Below are 18588 nucleotides of genomic sequence, written 5' to 3' on the forward strand. Positions count from 1 at the left end.
GGGTGGAATATGGAGATCAACACTCCCAGAGGTTCAGCTTCTTAGCTATTTCAACAGAAGGTTCCCTTGAATGGAGAAGCATTTTGGCAGCACAGTCAGGAAATGGTAAGTATTTCTGTAAGTATGTGTTATGAACCACCTAGCGGGGCCTCTAGCAGTCCACAGGACAGGATTCCCCAGGGCGCGGAGTCTAAGCCCCAGTCTGCTTGTTCACCAGGGCCCCTGATGGTGGGGATGGGCTTGGAGCAGACGAGGACCAGACCGCAACCCCCGAGTACCCCCGTCCGTGGTAGAGGGACCCGCCAGAGGTATATGCAGATAGAGAGCCTGACGTGAAGAGGTGGAAGACTGGATCCGAGAGGGATGGATGGGATCAGCGTGGTACAAGGCGGCAGGCAGAAGAATAGTCAGGTCACTCGCAGGGGTCGGCAACAGAAGTTCAGAGCAGGCATGGGAATGTGCAGAAGAGAGGTCAGACTAGCTAGGGGATCAAAGCAGAAGTCAGCGGAGGTCAGGTTCAGGCAGGGTCAGCAACAAATTTAGGAACACAGGAACACAGGAGAAAAGACCATACGGAAATGGATGTCAGTGCAGGGCAGGTTTAAATAGGGCGCCCTGCCCTGCTATTGGTGCCGGGCGAGCGGCCGCGATCGCGAGTGCCACCGCCGTACAGGTCTCAGAGTCCATCGGATCATATGGATCGGTGCTCTGCGCATGCACAGAGTCACTTGCCGCCGCGATCCCTGACAGTATGTATTTATTACATTGTTTATTTTCATTGATAGTAAAATGGCTGTAAAAGGCTTTTAACATAATGTATTCTCTGCATTAAGGTAATAAAACCTTTTAAAAGTTTCCTGCCCACCCTTAAATATCTATCTGAGCCTAATCTTGATCCAGCACTGTGCCCATCTGCAGTAGCTCTTCTCTCCTCTATATCCTCTCACAGGATACTCAGCAGCAGTGGAGAGCCTTTGGCTTTTGCTACTGTCAGTCAAATGCAGTCAGGAGGGAGCAGGGGTGGGGCTGAGCTGCGCTATGTGTGTCAATAGATGCCCACAACCCAGCTCGGGATCAAGCCCACAATAGTATCCCCTTAGCAAGTGGCTTACTAAGGGGGACCTCACAGAAGAGGAGGAGCCAAGAGCACCAGCAGGGTACCTCAGAAGAGGAGGTTTAGGTCTGCTCTGTGTAAAACCATTGCATTTATATAAGGTAATGCATCCATTAGGTAAGTATAACATGTTTGTTATTTTTTAAAATACGCCTTTACATTCATTTTAAATTAAATTTATTTCTACATTCATTTATACTAAGGAGAAATCTCCACAACTGGGACACAAATGACAAAAAAAAAAATCTTTGGAAGTTCAAATTCCTCCCCAGTCTATTAAAAATATTTTATTCACTGATGTCTGTGTTCTCAGCAAGAGGAATGTCCTTTCACTTCCTGTTCAGGTGTCACCTTTCATGTGGACAGGAAAATAAGAAGAAATCTCCCAAATGGGTACACAAACAATAAAAACCTGCAGAGGTTCCAACCCTTTTCACACTTCAGCAAATATACAGGTTGTTTTTTTACTGCTGTCTGTATCCCAACTGGATTGAGGGGATGTCCATTCACTTCATACTCTGTCTAGCAGTAAAAAGAAATCTCCTCATTAGGTAGACAGACAGCAATTAAAACCTGACAGAGGTTCCCTCCTTCCTTACTCTCTCAGCCTCAGGGGTGACATAAACCGCATCGTGTGTTTGAAGACTGTTTCTAATGTTTATCCTCCCACAGAACACCAGAATCAGAGGGAATTGGAAATGCAGGATTGCAAGGAACTGAAATGATGAAAGCCTGAAGTAATTTTGCAATAAAGGTATGTAATTAAATGAAATTCTTGAGCTTACAAGAAATATCTATTTTTAAAGTAAAATGAAGAGCTTTCCTTATTTCCCACAGGCACTAGGTTGCAGCTTTGGTTTTTGATTTCTGAAAATTGGTTTGGCTGTTTTTAGCACAGGAGTGTCTTCACCAAAAATGTCAGTGCCTATAATTTGGCAAGAATAGCCAACAAAATGCATTTATCAGTAACAAAAAAGTAACTGATAACGAAATAAAGAGACGCTGTCACTTTGTTCATTCAGGACAGAATGACGGTGTCCACTGATGGCCCCCCCCCCCCCCCAACTTAGTTATCAGTACTACCTCTCCACCATCCTATTCTATAGGAGGCCACACTTCATTGTTCTAGCTCTAGTGGCGCAAGGTTTTCAGGTGGGGGGGAGGGGGAGTTGCAAGTGACCTCCCCCATATGACAGTGCATGGGCCTGAGTAACCAAAGTATGGGAGGGAGAAGGCCACTGACATTATTCCACCTGGGTAAGGTAGACTTCTACAGCTCCATGCTGCACAGACTGCTGTTAGAAACCAGGGGTCCCCATACAGCCAACCTGACAGCCCCCCCACCAGAAAAAAAAACAAATTTTACTATATTTTAGGTATGAATGAACACAGTGAGTGATCAGTACTGATCACTCATATTATTCATTCAGAAAAGGAAGGGGCTAGTAAATGTTACATACAGTATTTACCGGACCCTTCCTCCATCCTGAATGATCCTATTGTGTGCTTGCAGCTGCCGGTGGGAAGGAGGAGGGAAGCTGGCAGCACTGTGGGGGCACACAGGGAAGCCTAGGCAGCAGGGGGAAATGAATGGTGCACAGGGAGGGTGATAGGAGCAGTGGGGGAGGGGGCAATTAGTAGAACCGATCCCCTGTATGGCTCTCTCTGCAGCAGCTGAAAGCCAGCGGGAGAGCCAGTAGAAGAGGATCAGTTCCAGTACTTGCTCCCCCGCCATGCCAATTACCCTTCCTTCCCATATCTAATTCACCCAGCTGCCTGGGCCCCCCAGTTGTCCTGGGCCCTGTACAGGAGGCCCTTATCCATGGCCCTGAGTGGCAGAAACTTTATATATCATACAACATATATACTATTGTTCCCTTTCAATCAAAGCAAACCAAATTTAGAGATTATAAAATACACAAGCCCTAATAAAGGGTTAGTGTCCAAATCTACCCTCCTGTCGGTGCTGCCTGCTGTGGCCCCCCCAGCTCTCCTGTTCCTCTAGAGAGCCCGAGTGGGATAAATTACTTCTGGATGGAGAACGAGGGGAACTCAGGGAACAACTGTTCCCCCATTTCCTCTGTGACGAATGAATCCAGAAATGACTAACATTTAATCACTTTTTGGTTCAGAGCTGTCGTTTGCTAGCTATTGTAGCCAGGTAAGCAGTTAGACAAGAAGGATTTGTGTTTGATTATCTGCAGTGGATGGCAGGGAAGACATTGGGTGTGATCGGTCCTGGACACAGACAACATGGGGTTGATTCACTAAAACTGAAGGAGTGCCAAATCTGGCGTAGCTCTGCATAGAAACCATTCAGCTGCAGTTTTTTTTTTGTCAAACAACAACTGAACAAGGTGAAGTTAAAAGTTAATTGGCTACCATGCACAGCTGCACCAGTTGTTGTACGCTCTAGTTTTAGTAAATCACCTCTATATGTCCAGGGCTGCTTATTCGCAGGTAGTTGCTCCATGAGCAAATACATGCAAGTGGCTGTAAGTAGCTGTGGGAGCTGTCAGCCTCCCATTGCTTTCAGTAGGTTTCCTACATGTAATACCATATGGCCCGATTCGCAAATGTGAATGCAGCCTAATAGACATTTTTAATGGTACCAGAACCAGATTGTATCTGGCATCTGTATGTGGTTGATACTTGTATTGATAATATTTAGTATATGAATTCCTTTGGGGTTTTTTTATTTCACAGGTCTTTGTTTACATCTTTCTCCACACCTACATATAGCTCAAGCTGTCTATCAAAAGTGCAGCAAGTTGGAACAAACCAGGTAACACTGGCAGTATTGTTTGTCATTTACTGAACACCATCTAAAACTACATGTCTATCCAAGACTGTCCTGTCTACAGGGTGACATTACTGCAGTGATTTACTGCAGGGTGATCACCCTGTTTTCTGAAATATAACAATAATAGAACTACTGGCAGGATCAACAAATAATAAAATGATGTTATGGAAAAAAAGTGTATGTGCTAATGCTAGTGACAGACTACAGTATGTTATTTTTAATGTTGTCCATATTTCGACTTTAAGACATTTAAATTATTTGATAGTGATGCTGGATGATTCAGAACGGTTTTGTTGGCCATGGAAATACACAGTATTTTCCATTACACACTAAAAGCCTGCATGTCTTTGACGAGCCTAGTAGACTGGCTCAAAGGGCTATTAGGGCTCATTGACCAAACTGCAAAGGCCTATACCCAAGGGTCTTGCTTACAGAGCCTGAGGCTGCCACAGTTACCACGTACTTAACATTCCCTGAACTTCTTGTGTCAAGGAAATGTATTCTGCCTCTGGAGAAAAGATTTTTTTTCTTCCTTTACAAGCAAGAATGCTGAACTCACTGACACTCATGTGGCCCCAGTGTTAGAGAGTAAAGAAAGGCCACAAGTACAGGATCTAAGCCTCTCCTGTTTCTTGGACTCTGAAAGCAAAAGATCACAGACAATGAACTGTTGTCAGCATCAAACAGAACACTTGTGATACTAGCAGATGGGGATGTTTGAAACTATTAGCTATAGAACAAAGTGAGCGCAGCACTATAGTTAAGGCATTAAAGATAACAATCATGGCAATAGATTCAGTGAGTCATAATACCTGAATAGTGTGGATAACCTCTTTGAAGATAGGAGACCTCTGAGTCCAGGTATTTACCATATCCATAGCCTTATCAAAGTTCTTGACATATTCTCCATACATCTTAAGGAATGGCGCCAGCTTTTGTAGGATATCCCCAATTCGAGGGTTTGTACTCCTAGAAAGTTGTTTTAAAGAAATCCTGTCACCAATATCAAAATTGCTGACAAAAGCACAGACAAATCAAGTATTTTAAATATTTACTTGCAGTGTTTCCTTTCCACAAATTATTTTTTATTTACTTGAAATGCGCCTTTTATCTTCCTTGAAAATCTGACTACTTCAAGAAGAGTCAATTCCCTAACACAGCTCCCTCCTCTGGGAATGTCTAATTGCACTCTGTGCTGGCCTAGCTCTTCTGTTCCTCCCCTTAACCTCCTTACATCACTTTTTATGTAGCTAACTGGGTATTGATTCTATAGGGTATTACTTGAGTGACATCTCGGAATCTGCTGCGGCTGCCTACATCACATTCAATACGGTGGCACCCAGCAGCATTCTTGGAAGGGCATTACTTGCATTCAGTGTGATGTGTCCCTTGTGCTTCTTTCTTCTGTCTTCTAGTACAGTGGAAATTAGTGGTGCACCGAAATTAAAATTCTGATGCCGGAATTGAAAATTCAGGATGCACTTGGCTTAAAACCAAAATGTCTGCATATGTGGGGGGGGCTCAGTTTTTTTTTTCTAAACTTTTAATGTGTGCTTTTATTTATTTTTTTAACTTACAGGTATTTTTTTATTGATATCACAATGTGATATCATATAAGTGACAGATCCTCTTTGTAGGGGGGGAGGGGTGGGGAGGGCAGTCTGTGCAAGGAGGGGGCAGGAGAGGAGAAGTGTATACAGTGAGGGAGCAGTGTACACAGACAGGCTCTATCACTTGCCACCAGTAAATGTCATTGCTGGGTTTTAAATGCAATTGCCGGCTTTTTTGTCTTCACTTTATAGCAACCGCTAAATGTCATTGCTGGTTTTTAAATGCAATTGATGACTTTTTCTTCACTTTATAGCTCTGGGATGGAGCGGTCATTCGCCTCACATCTAAAGTATACTCACTGGGTGACCCCGCCCCTTTGTTTACTTTAGCGGCAGGTGAATGACAGCTCCTTCTTGGAGCTATAAAGTGAAGAGAAAAAAAGCCAGCAATTGCATTTAAAAACCGGCAATGGCATTTGGTGGCGTTAAGTGAGGGAGCCTGTCTGTATACACTGCTTACCTCCCCTCCTGCCTTTCTCCGCCGCCCCCCCCCTCCCCAGTACACACAGCCCCCCAAACCCTCCGGCCAAAGAGTAAGTACGCCCCTTAGGCCGCAATTATTTGCACCTGTATCGGCTCACTTTTTCCTATCAGTAAAATGCCTACAGGGATCATTTCGGCCGCCAAAATTTCAGTGCATCCCTAGTGGAAATCTGCCACTCTTCATTGAACCCCCCCCCCCCCCCAACCCAACAGCCATAGTCTTCCGGTGCTGCAGGGGTTTAATGGAACTGAGGAGCTGTCATCCCGACTATGCTCACCCTTTCTGCTTAGCTTCTCCATTTATAGAAGCCATTACTATATCTTCTATAAATGAAACAGAATCTATGGATTGACAATGGACAGGTGATTGAAAAGTCGACTCCCTCCATTCATAGAAGCTATGATATTCAGATTTAATGGGCTTAATTATGTCATTTTTTGGAGGGGCTAGTAATGACCTTCTTAAAACAACCACCACAAGCAACCTATGAACCCAAATATTGCATTTTGTTTTTAAATAATGGACTCTAACATGGCCAAAAGCTTGCAAACCTACAGAACATCACATTACCTTTTGCTGATCAAACAGGTTGTTATTTGGAATGTGAACTTTAGGTATTGCAATTTTTAAATAGTTAAATTGGACAAGGCAGCATTGTGAACACAGGAGTTTGCTTTCCCAACACAGGAGCCATTCAGGAAAACTTTGTATTTTCTCAATTAATTCTCAATGAATGCTCTTTGACTGAATGAGTAGGAAAGGCAGAGCAGTGATGTCACAATCTCCACCTCATCAAATCATAGAACACTTTGCATTCTTGTGGAAAATGCAAAGTCTCCTCTGAATGGTGCTCGTGCCAGGCAAGCAATCTCTTGTGTTAAGTAGGCAGTAGGGCATGAGTCCCGAAAGCTAGCAGCAATCATTGTAGTAACAGTGCCTACTAAAGTGATTTCCAGCTTCCATGGGTATCCCACAGGTATGGCACATACATACTTACATTGATTCAAGTTTGATCAATGTAAAAATTGCCATATCCAAACTTCAGCTTTAAGATGGTATGTCTGAGTTTAAAACAGAAAACTCCACTGATAATTCCCTTTAAAAGATAAACTTTCAGTTTCAGGAAACCTAAATGACCACACTACCTAAAACATATCCACTAACACATATGGGGCTACCCTATGGGGGGTATTTACTAAAACTGCATGGCGCAAAATCTGGTGCAGCTCTGCACAGTAATCAGTCAGGCTCCAGTTTTTTTTTTTGTCAAAGCTTAATTGAACAAGCTGAAGTTAGAAGCTGATTGGCTACCATGCACAGCTGCACCACATTCTGAGTGCACCAGTTTTAGTAAACCTCCCCCTATGTTACCAGCAGTGGGTGTGTAGAGTGAAACCAAACTCACAGTAAACGCATAATAGAGCAAACTGCTCTCTCAAACTCAGATCTGCAAGCGTGGTGTGCTTTACGATATGTATCTAAAACATACACTATATTGCCAAAAGTATTGGGACGCCTGCCTTTACACACACATGAACTTTAAAGGCATCCCAGACTTAGTTCGTAGGGGTCAATATTGAGTTGGCCCACTTTTTGCAGCTATACTAGCTTCAACTCTCCTGGGAAGGCTGTCCACAAGGTTCAGGAGTGTGTCTATGGGAATATTTGACCATTCTACCAGAAGCGCATTTGTGAGGTCAGGCTTTGATATCAGACGAGAAGACCTGGCTCGCAGTCTCCGTTTTAATTGATCCCAAAGGTGTTCTATCGAGTTGAGGTGCAGGCCAGTCAAGTTCCTCCACCCCAAACTCACTCATCTATTTCTTTATGGACTTTGCTTTGTGAACTGGTGTGCAGTCATGATGGAACAGGAAGTGGCCATCCTCAAACTGTTCCCACAAATTTGGGAGCATGAAATTGCCCAAAATGTCTGGGTATGCTGGTGCCTTAAGAGTTCCTTTTACTAGAATTTAGGGGCCAAGCCCAACCCCTGAAAAACAACCCCACACCCTAATCGCCTTCCACAAAACTTTACACTTGGCACAATGCAGTCAGGCATGTACCATTCTCCTGGCAACCGCCAAACCCAGACACGTCCACTGGATTGTCAGAAGCGTGATTCGTCAATTCAGAGAACACGTCTCCAGTGCTCTAGAGTCCAGTGGTGGCGTACTTTACATCACTGATTTGCATTGCATTGCATTGCACTTGGTGATGTACTCTAAGGCTTGGTTGCAGCTGTTTGGCCATGGAAACCCATTCCATGAAGCCCTCTCTGCATTGTTGTGCTAATCTGAAGGCCACATGAAGTTTGGAGGTCTTTAGCTATTGACTGCAGACAGTTGTCCACTTCTTCACATTGTGCGCTTCAGCATGCATTGACTTCGCTCTGTCATTTTACGTGGCCTACCACTTCGTGGCTGAGTTGCTGTTGTTCCCAGTTGCTTCCACTAACAGCTGACCGTGGAATATTTAGTAGCAAGGAAATTTCACGGATGGACTTATTGCACAGGTGGCAACCTATCACGGTACCACACTTGAATTCACTGAGCTCCTGAGAGCGAACCATTCTTTCACAAATGTTTGTAGAAGCGGTCTGCATGCTGGGAGCTTGATTTTATACACCTGTGGCCATGGAGGTGATTGGAACACCTGAATCCAATGGTTTGAAGGGGTGTCCCAATACTTTTGGCAATATAGCGTATTGTCCTGAATAGAGTCCTGAATAGAGTGCCCAAGCTTGGCTTTTCAATTGATTGTTGTCACCAGCTGAATTAACTCCTTTATATATTCCCAGACATAATTATTTAAAGGTGGAAGAGCACAGAAATACTGTACCACTCACCCTCATGTGGATTTTTTTTTTTTTTTATAGGACCAAGGCCTTTGACAATCGAACACACTTGGCTTGTCACATCCATAAAGGTGACTCCCACCATCAAGTCTCTGGAGAGCATTTTAGACCTGAAAGGTTATCAGGTTATGTTTGTTGTGGTTTACTCCTCTTCACCCTCTTTCCCTTTCCTTTCTAAATCAGTAATGATGCAAGGTCAATAAACTCCACATAGTTGAAAATAATCTGGGTATCCACTACTAGTATACCTAAACGTTTATTTAGCAAATGGTAAAAGAGGTAAGGAACGCACCACTCCTGGGTAATCCGCGCCTTTAGTTCAGGCAACAGGAACTGGCCATGAAAGCAGTAGATGGATGAAATATTAGAAAATATACCCGTCGTCACTTCAGGTGGAATTCCTGCTGCAGCTAATTTTGTGCAGAATACCTGAAAAATAGTTTAATTTAGCATTAGTTCACAAATTCTGACAGAATATGGGCATTTTGTAGAGGTCAAGGAAGCAGAAACTATGGGTACACTGGTAATACAAGCACTTAATATTCCATTACAGTGGTCTCCAAACTGCAGCATGCGGGTCAAATGCAGCCCTTTGCTAACATTTATCTAGCCCTTGAGGTTCTATTCTTCCCACTGATACCAAGAGTGGGGCATAATTCTTGCCACTGACACCAACGATGGGGCACTATTCTTCCAACATATCAATAGTTGGGCACTATTCCTTCTACTGACCAAAAGTGCTATGTAATTTCAAAACTGTCACTGACCACAAAGCCTGAGGCATTGTTTATTTCCACTGAGTCCAGGATATTTCCTACCCCCACTGGCCAAAATCCAGCCCTTCTAATGTCTGAAGGACAGTAAACTGGCCCTTCATTTAGATAGTTTGGACACCTCTGTTCTATTAGAATAGAAAAACATGGGTCAGGACCTGGGGAGGAGATAAAACTGTAAGAATGGCATAAAATGGCAGCTAGGGCATCTAAGACATTTACAACTACCTCAATTATTTAAGCAAACAAGGTGTTGCCAGAACGGTTTATAGTTCCAACAGATTAGCCTCTTTTGTACCGGATGCTTTACCCAGGAAGGCCTGGCACAACATATATGGTGGTTTTGCTCAAAAATCAGCAAATTCTCAAGTAGACTATATAATTTCATATATTCACTCACCCAAATAAATCTGAGTAAGTCTGCACTTTAGCACTGCTAAACTGGGGAGATTCCTGGGTGATCCAGGAGGCTAATAGCCCCAATTTGCAAAGTTTTATTAAAGCCACAACAGTACAATTAGTCTGTATATGTAGTAAAGGATGCTCATCGTAGCTTTTGTAGTCCATTGATGATCGACTAACTTACTTACATATAATAAGGGATGAGCTTGGGCATGTTTGGATTGCTCTTCTGAACCTAAAAGGTTGAGCCAGCCAGGAAGCAGGCTGTAATGGGCCAATCCTCTGCAGCAGGGGCATCTCCCCCCCCCCCCCTCCCCAGTAGCCGGTTGTATACAAGGAGCATATTACTTTGATGATCAACTAATTTACATATCATGATTAGGATTATCTTGAGCTATCATGACTAGGGATTAGATTTGGCTATCATGGCTAAGGATGAGCTTGTGCGTGATCAGATGCTGTTCTGAACCCACACGGCTGAGCCCACCAGGAAGCTGTCACCTGTAATGGACCAACCATTAAGCAGTGGATTTCCCTGCCCTGCACAAGGGGCTTTATTTCTTTGATGTTGATCAACTGACTTACATACCAGGAGTAGGGATTAGCGTGGACTATCATGACTAGGTTGGGCATGATCAGATGCGCTTCCAAACACACATTTCCAAGCCTGCGGGGAAGCTGTAATAGGCCAATCATATGCGGCAGGGGCATTCCCTGTCCCGCTGCCCCATGTATACAGGGGGTGTGTATAGGTACAGAGCAGGGAATGCCTCGGGTGCAGATGATTGTCTTGTTACAGGTGGCAGCTTCTCAGTGGGCTCAGCCACATGGGTTTTCTAATCATGACTGTGGAGACACAATTTATGGTAAATTCTTCTGAACAGATTTCCATTGCCTTATTATTACTTAATATATATGCAATGGTAGAGAATGTAACCACATGAAAATTATATAAAATAAAATTCAATTTTAACCCATACTATTTTATTCTAAACTTGATATATTACTTTTGCAATATGTCTGTGAAGGATTTTGTTTATCCAGGTCATAGTATAGCCAGTAGTAATAAGTCACATTTAACCAGCCTTGAACAATTCCAGTTGAACATGATCACATTCTATCAGTTATTACTGTGAGGGTGGAGATACCAAAGTACTACAAGTCACAATTTGGGTTAGGCAGTATACACGAAAGACATCATCAAAAGTACCTATTGATGAGAATAGTAGCCAACATGGATAGCACTATACCCTCGGACCATAGGTCCTGAATTCACATCTCTCTTTGAATCTGCATTAAGACCATGTGTTTTCCCCATGTATGTCAAAATTTTGTCTAGAAACCCACAAATGAAAATATACAAGTAAGGTAATTTTAGTGCAACCTTACCAGACCTCCTGCATATGTCTATATAAATATGCCCCTATACTTTACAATCTGATTGTATGTTTGTAAAGTCTCCTTTAGATGAGCCAACAATTTGTAAGTGGTAGGGCCAATCTGAAAATCCATTCAATTTCTGTTCAGTCAGAGAGGCCCTTGCACTACATACCATATTATAAGGTGCATGGTCAGCATTACGTTGGCTAGGGACAGTTAAATACAAGCTTCATAATATGTTGACGCTATATAAATAATATTTACAGTGCCTTGAAAAAGTATTCATACCCCTTGAAATTTTCCACATTTTGTCATGTTACAACCAAAAATGCAAATGTATTTTATTGGGACTTTAGGGGATAGACCAACACAAAGTGGCACATAATTGTGAAGTGGAAGGAAAATGATAAAAGGTTTTCAAAAATGTTTACAAATAAATATCTGAAAAGTGAGGCGTGCATTTGTACTCAGCCCCCCTGAGTCAATACTTTGTAGAACCATTTTTAGCTGAAATTACAGCTGCAAGTCATTTTGGGTATGTGTCTACCAGCTTTGCACATCTAGAAAGTGAAATCTTTGCCCATTCTTCTTTGCAAAATAGCTCAAGCAATGTCAGATTGTTGGAGAGTGTCTGTAAACAGCAATTTTCAAGTCTTGCATTCTCAGTTGGATTTAGGTCTGGACTTTGGGCCATTCTAACACATGAATATGCTTTGATCTAAACCAGTGGTCACCAAACTGTGGCCCGGGGGCCTGATACAGCCCTTTGCTTACTTTGATCGGGCCCTTCAGGCACCACTGATATGAGTTCATATTCCTCCAACTAACACCAACAGCAGGGCAATAAGTCCTGCACTGGCACCGACAGGGCAGTTTTAATTCACTGACATCAATGCTGAGGCACTATTCCTTCCACTGACACCAATAATGGGGAACTACTGCTTCCACTAATACCAAAGATGGTGCCCTATTGCTCCCACTGATACCAATGATGGGGCACTATTCCTCCCACTGACACCATTGGACACCATTGATTGTGCACTATTCATTGAACTGATGCCAAAGATGGGGCACTATTCCTTCCTCCAATACTAAAAATGGAACATCATTTACTCTCACTAATGCCAGGACAAACTTCTACTCCCACTGTCCACAGTCTGGCCCCCCTAAAGTCTTAACAACTGTAAACTAGCCCTTTGTTTAGAAAGTTTGGAGACCCCTGATCTAAATTATTCCATTGTATTTCTGGCTGTAGGTTTAGGGTCGTTGTCCCACTGGAAGGTGAACCTCCGCCCCAGTCTCAAGTCTTTTGCAGACTCTAACAGGTTTTCTTCTAAGATTGGCCTGTATTTGGCTTCATCCATCTTCCCATCAACTCTGACCAGCTTCCCTGTCCCTGTTGAAGAAAAGCATCACCACAACATGTTTTACGGTGGGAATGGGGTGTTCAGGGTGATGTCCAGGGTTAGTTTTCCGCCACACACAGCATTTTGCTTTTAGGCCAAAAAGTAAAATTTTTTTCCACGTTTGCTGTGTATCCCACATGCCTTCTCGGAAACTGCAAACAGGATTTCTTATGGCTTTTTTTCAGCAATGACTTTCTTCTTGCCACTCTTTCATAAAGGCCAGATTTGTGGATCACACGACTAGTAGTTGCCCCATGGCAGATTCTCCCACCTGAGCTGTGGATCTCTGCAGCTCCTCCAGAGCTAACATGGGCCTCTTGGCTGCTTCTCTGATGAATGCTCTCCTTGCTCAACCTGTCAGTTTAGGTGGACGGCCATGTCTTGGTAGGTTTGCACTTGTGCCATGCTCTTTCCATATTTGGATGATGGATTGAACAGTGCTCCGTGGGATGTTCAAAGCTTGGGATATTTTTTTATAACCTAACCCTGCTTTAAACATCTCCACAACTTTATCCCTGACCTGTCTGGTGTGTTCCTTGGCCTTCATGATGCTATTTGTTCACCAATGTTCTCTAACAAACCTCTGAGGGCTTCACAGAACAGCTATATTTATACTGAGATTAAAATTACACACAGGTGAACTCTATTTGCTTATTAGGTGATGTATGAAGGCAATTGGCTCCACTAGATTTTAGTTAGGGGTATCAGAGTAAAGGGGCGGAATACAAAAGCACGCCACACTTTTCAGATATTTATTTGTAAAACAAAATTGAAAATCATTTATCATTTTCATTACACTTCACAATTATGTTCTATTTTGTGTTGGTCTATCAAATAAAATCCCAATAAAATACATTTACGTTTTGGTTGTAACAGGACAAAATGTGAACAATTTTGAGGGGTATGAATACTTTTTCAAGCACTGTATAGAAGAAATAAGATAATCCCTGCCTAATCTAACTCCCAATCATTCTAAAGAGTGACTGCCCTCTATTATCTATAAGGGGTTTGGGGGATGTCTAAAGTTCTGATGGTACAAAAGGACAGCAGGTTTTAAACCATCAATACAGCAATGAGGCTGCTCCTGAATCTGGATAATGAGTGAAAATATGACCTGACACACTTGTCTGCTGCAAATTCATCTAAATTAGACTATTCTAAAAGAAACAAAGACAAACACTGAGGATACTGCAGTAGTTGCTCTATACAACTCCAAGTCCTGAAGAAGGGGGATTGTGTTACCGTGAAACACGTTGATACTAATTTTAATATGAGGCCACCTTTATGACTCTTCCTTTTTTGGCACTTTCCATCTTTTGCACATAAGGTGTCATTTACTAAAACTGCAAGGTGCAAAATCTGGTGAAGCTCTGGACAGAAACCAATCAGCTTCTAGGTTTTATTGTCAAAGCTTAATTGAACAAGCTGAAGTTGGAAGCTTATTGGCTACTATACACAACCGCACCTGATTCTGAGTGCATCAATTTTAGTTAATTTCCCAATTCAAGTCTATTATCTATGGCAGCTTGGGAAGTTATTAAATATATTCATACCCAATAGCTGTAACTATTCTACCTACTTTTCATTCAGTATTGAACTGATCTGCACAGACAAAGCACCAAATTCATATCAATAGAAGGGTATAAGCTGAGCAGTGAGATGCCCACAATTGGTTGATTTCTTTGTCACTCACTTGTCAGCAACAGACTACTGCCACTTTCTACAGACCCTCTTACATCCTCCTACTAGCCTAAATATTGGTATAGTAATGTCAGTGGCTTGACTGACAAGAAACAGGAATTGAGATTGACAAGAGGCAGCTGTCAAGAAGGGAGCTTGACTCCGAAATGCGTTAGCTTTCCTACCAGGCGGCTCCGAGATGGGATGGCCTTCTAAGGCTGTATTTCTTGTATATGCCTGCTGTTTTCATGCAATTGTGAGTATGTCTTTGTCTCTTGGCATTTGATTACATTTTATGAAGGTAATGCACAAGGAGTCTGCGCCCTCTTGGGTGTGTTTTTACAGTTCTCTGGAATTTTCCCGATTCGTGGAGGGCTGCACCCGAGGAACATATAAAAGAAAGAAAACCAAGGAAAGAAATCCCATTGGTCAAGGGGTCCCAATGAGGACAAACCACGGCTTTGAATTTTAAAAACAATTAAACCATTTATTGCAAAATATAAAAATGAAAATTACTCGATAATTTAAGTTATTGCAAACCCCACCACCATCAACAGAAAGATACATGAAGGATAGAGATGACATAGTTATCCAGGGTGACAACCTGCGCAGAGAAGTCCCACCACCTCAGATGGAATAAATATCAGCTGTACCCGAGGAAGCATTACAGACTGATAACGGTTTGAACTACCCTGGTTTGAGTGCTGGACTGTTTTTTAAAAATCCAATTTAGTAGACACTGATGAGAAAATTCACATCTATAACTACAATGCTATGCTTAGAAAAGTGTCACACTAATGACTTTACAGCGGTATATGTTTACTTCTCAGTCTTTTACCATTTTTCAATAGCCTGCAACAGTATGTAGTATCATTCAAGTGCTCAGATGCACTGCATCTACAGCAATGCCGTTTTTATGGTTCACAAATAAACAGTATTGTACCTGATCAAGGAGATGGAGCCTTTTCACATAGGCTTCTTCAGTGTGGAGCAGCTCATTTGCAATATTAAACAGCTTCTGGGCTTCTGTGCACTGCAAAACAAGTGGGTAGAAAATGCATTCAGAGGTCTGTACCAGCTTGAACATTTTTTTTCATATTTAGCAGAAAACATCTACTGGAATAATTAACACATCTTGGGAAGCTGTTGATGTTGGCTTCATGCCGATATCTAATAATTCATTTTTCATATGAAAAAGGACTTGGCAACCCTGTGTACACCATTATTTGCCATCTCATTTTGATGAATCCCTGCTTCTCACTTGACATTGTTTTCCTTGTACTTTCATTCTTTTTATTCTTTTTACCATTTCTAGTTACTGGAGACCCCTGGGATGTTCTCTGTCTTCTATACTCTCTTCCGCCCTTGCTCCCCCCCCCCTCTCTTTTTTTGTTCGATCTCTTCATAGATATTTATTTCAGGTACTTATATAGTGAAGTCAGTTTACGCAGCGCTTTACACATATATTTTGTACATACACACCAGTCCCTGCCCTCAAGGAGCGTACAGTCTAAGGTCCCCTAACTCATATTCATACACACAATACACATATTAGGAATTTAGACAGGATCCAATTAACCTACCAGTATGTCTTTGGAGTGTGGGAGGAAACCAGAGTACCTGGAGGAAACCCACGCAGACACAGGTAGAACTTGCAAACTCCAGGCAGGTAGTGCTGTGCTTGGAATTTGAACCAACGATCCTAGTGTTTCTAGGCTGACATGCTAACCACTTAGCCACTGTGCTGCCTACTGTGATACACTTACTTTTACTAGCTATATTGTCCATTAGCTATGCTTTAATAAGCTCTCAAGCTGAACCATCGCATTCATACATTCAGTTGTCTTTTGCATACCCGGGGGCTTGCAATTACTTGTATATTGGTGTTTCTACCTGGTCTTCTTAATTTACAGACCAGGCTTTATTTAACTGGTTATGTCTTTTTTTTATGTGATTGTTCTTTATTATTGTAAGCATCTTATTGTAAGCTGCTTTATAAGGCTATATCTATATACAGTGGATATAAAAAGTCTACACACCCCTGTTAAAATGTCAGGTTTCTGTGATGTAAAAAAATGAGACAAAGATAAAATAATTTCAGAACTTTTTGCACCTTGAATGTGACCTATAAACTGTACAACTCAGTTGAACAACAAACTGAAATCTTTTAGGTGGAGGGAAGTAAAAATAAAAAACTAAAATAATATGGTTGCATAAGTGTGCACACCCTTAAACTAATACTTTGTTGAACTCAGTCTTTTTTTGGGTTTGCGTTTATCAGCATGGCACACCTTGACTTGACAATATTTGCCCACTCTTCCTTGCAAAAACACCGAAAATCTGTCAGATTGTGAGGGCATCTCCTGTGCACAGCCCTCTTCAGATCACCCCACAGATTTTCGATCGGATTTAGGTCTGGGCTCTAGCTGGGGCATTCCAAAACTTGAATCTTCTTCTGGTGAAGCCATTCCTTTGTTGATTTGGATGTATGCTTTGGGTCATTGTCATGCTGACAGTTCCTCTTCATGTTCGGCATTCTAGCAGAAGCCTGAAGGTTCTGTGTCAATATTGACTGGTATTTGGAACTGTTCATAATTTACCTTGACTAAGACCCCAGTTTCAGCTGAAGAAATACAGCCCCAAAGCATGATGCTGCCACCACCATTCTTCACTGTGGGTATGGTGTTCTTTTGGTGATGTGCAGTGTTGTTTTTGCGCCAAACATATCTTTTGGAATTATGGCCATAAAGTTCAACCTTGGTTTCATCAGACCATAACACATTTTCTCACATGCTTTTGGGAGACTTCAGATGTGTTTTTGCAAAGTTTAGCCAGGCTTGGATGTATTTCTTCGTAAGAAAAGGCTCACATCTTGCCACTCTACCCCACAGCCCAGACATATGAAGAATACGGGAGATTGTTGTCACATGTACCACAAAGCCAGTACTTGCTCCTTTAATGTTGCTGTAGGCCTCTTGGCAGCCTCCCAGACCAGTTTTCTTCTCGTATTTTCATCAATTTTGGAGGAACATCCAGCTCTTGGTAATGTCAGTGTTGTGCCATATTTTCTCCACTTGCTGATGATGATCTTCACTGTGTTCCATGGTATATCTAATGCCTTGGAAATTCTTTTGTACCTTTCTCCTGACTGATACCTTTTAACAATGAGATCCCTGTAAGCTTTGGAAGCTCTCTGCGGACCATGGCTTTTGCTGTAGGATGCGACTAAGAAAATGTCAGGAAAGACCGACTAGAACAGATGAACGTTATTAGGGGTTAATCAATTGCACTTTAAATGATGGCATGTGTGTACTGACTCCTATTTAACATGATACTGAATGTGATTGCTTGATTCTGAACACAGCTACATCGCCAGTAATAAGAGGGTGTGCACAATTATGCAATCACATTATTTTAGTTTTTTATGTTTACTTCCCTCCCTAAAAGATTTCAGTTTGTTTTTCAATTGAGTTGTACAGTTTGTAGGTCACACTAAAGGTGGAAAAAGTTCTGAAATGATTTATTGTTGTCTCATTTTTTTACATCACTGTCATTTTAAAAGGGGTGTGTAGACTTTTTATATCCACTGTATTTAGAGGCCTGTATTCTTTTCTTGTTTTTAATTTGAAGATATTGAACAAGAAAAAAGTAGTAATATTTTTGTCTGTACCTTCTTTATATGGTTCCATTCATATTACTCATAATATTAAGAATACTACTGGAAAAAACTCCTACGTGCATCCTCCATTAGGAAAAATTAAAGTTGTTCCAAAGGTTAAGCATTAGGGTAAAATAACATTTTGCCATTTGCTGTGCTCTCCCCCCCTAAATACTTACTTAAGTCCTCTATCGATCCAGTACTGGACCCTGCTGTTGGCCTTCTCTCCCCACTCTCACAAGCTTGGCTGAGAACAGCAGGAGTCATTGGGTCCTACTGCTGTCAGTAAAATCTTGTGAGCAGAGAACAGGGGGCAGAGTTGAGCTGCGCTGTTTGTGTCAATGGACGCACATAGTCTGGCCCAGGATTAAGTTCACACATCTGCCCCCATACCAAGCGCTTGCTATGGGGGCAGACAAAGAAG

The 18588-nt window shown here is 42.1% G+C and overlaps 1 protein-coding gene across 2 annotated transcripts in view; it reads right to left on the reverse strand.

Moving 5' to 3' along the window:
- FGD3 (FYVE, RhoGEF and PH domain containing 3) overlaps window positions 1-18588 on the reverse strand; it is a 348985-nt gene that overhangs the window by 94764 nt on the left and 235633 nt on the right. For both annotated transcript variants that reach the window (XM_089681845.1, XM_089681847.1), the window contains exons 5-7: window positions 15450-15539; window positions 9158-9294; window positions 4730-4886 (exon numbers count right to left, since the gene is read on the reverse strand). In XM_089681845.1, coding sequence (XP_089537971.1) covers window positions 4730-4886; window positions 9158-9294; window positions 15450-15539 — 384 coding nt within the window. The remainder of the gene's footprint in view (window positions 1-4729; window positions 4887-9157; window positions 9295-15449; window positions 15540-18588) is intronic.

This window comes from Staurois parvus, unplaced genomic scaffold, assembly GCF_062004578.1.
Source record: "Staurois parvus isolate SC_StPar_1 unplaced genomic scaffold, SC_StPar_1.0 ptg000282l, whole genome shotgun sequence".
In the NCBI taxonomy this organism is placed as follows: Eukaryota; Metazoa; Chordata; class Amphibia; order Anura; family Ranidae; genus Staurois; species Staurois parvus.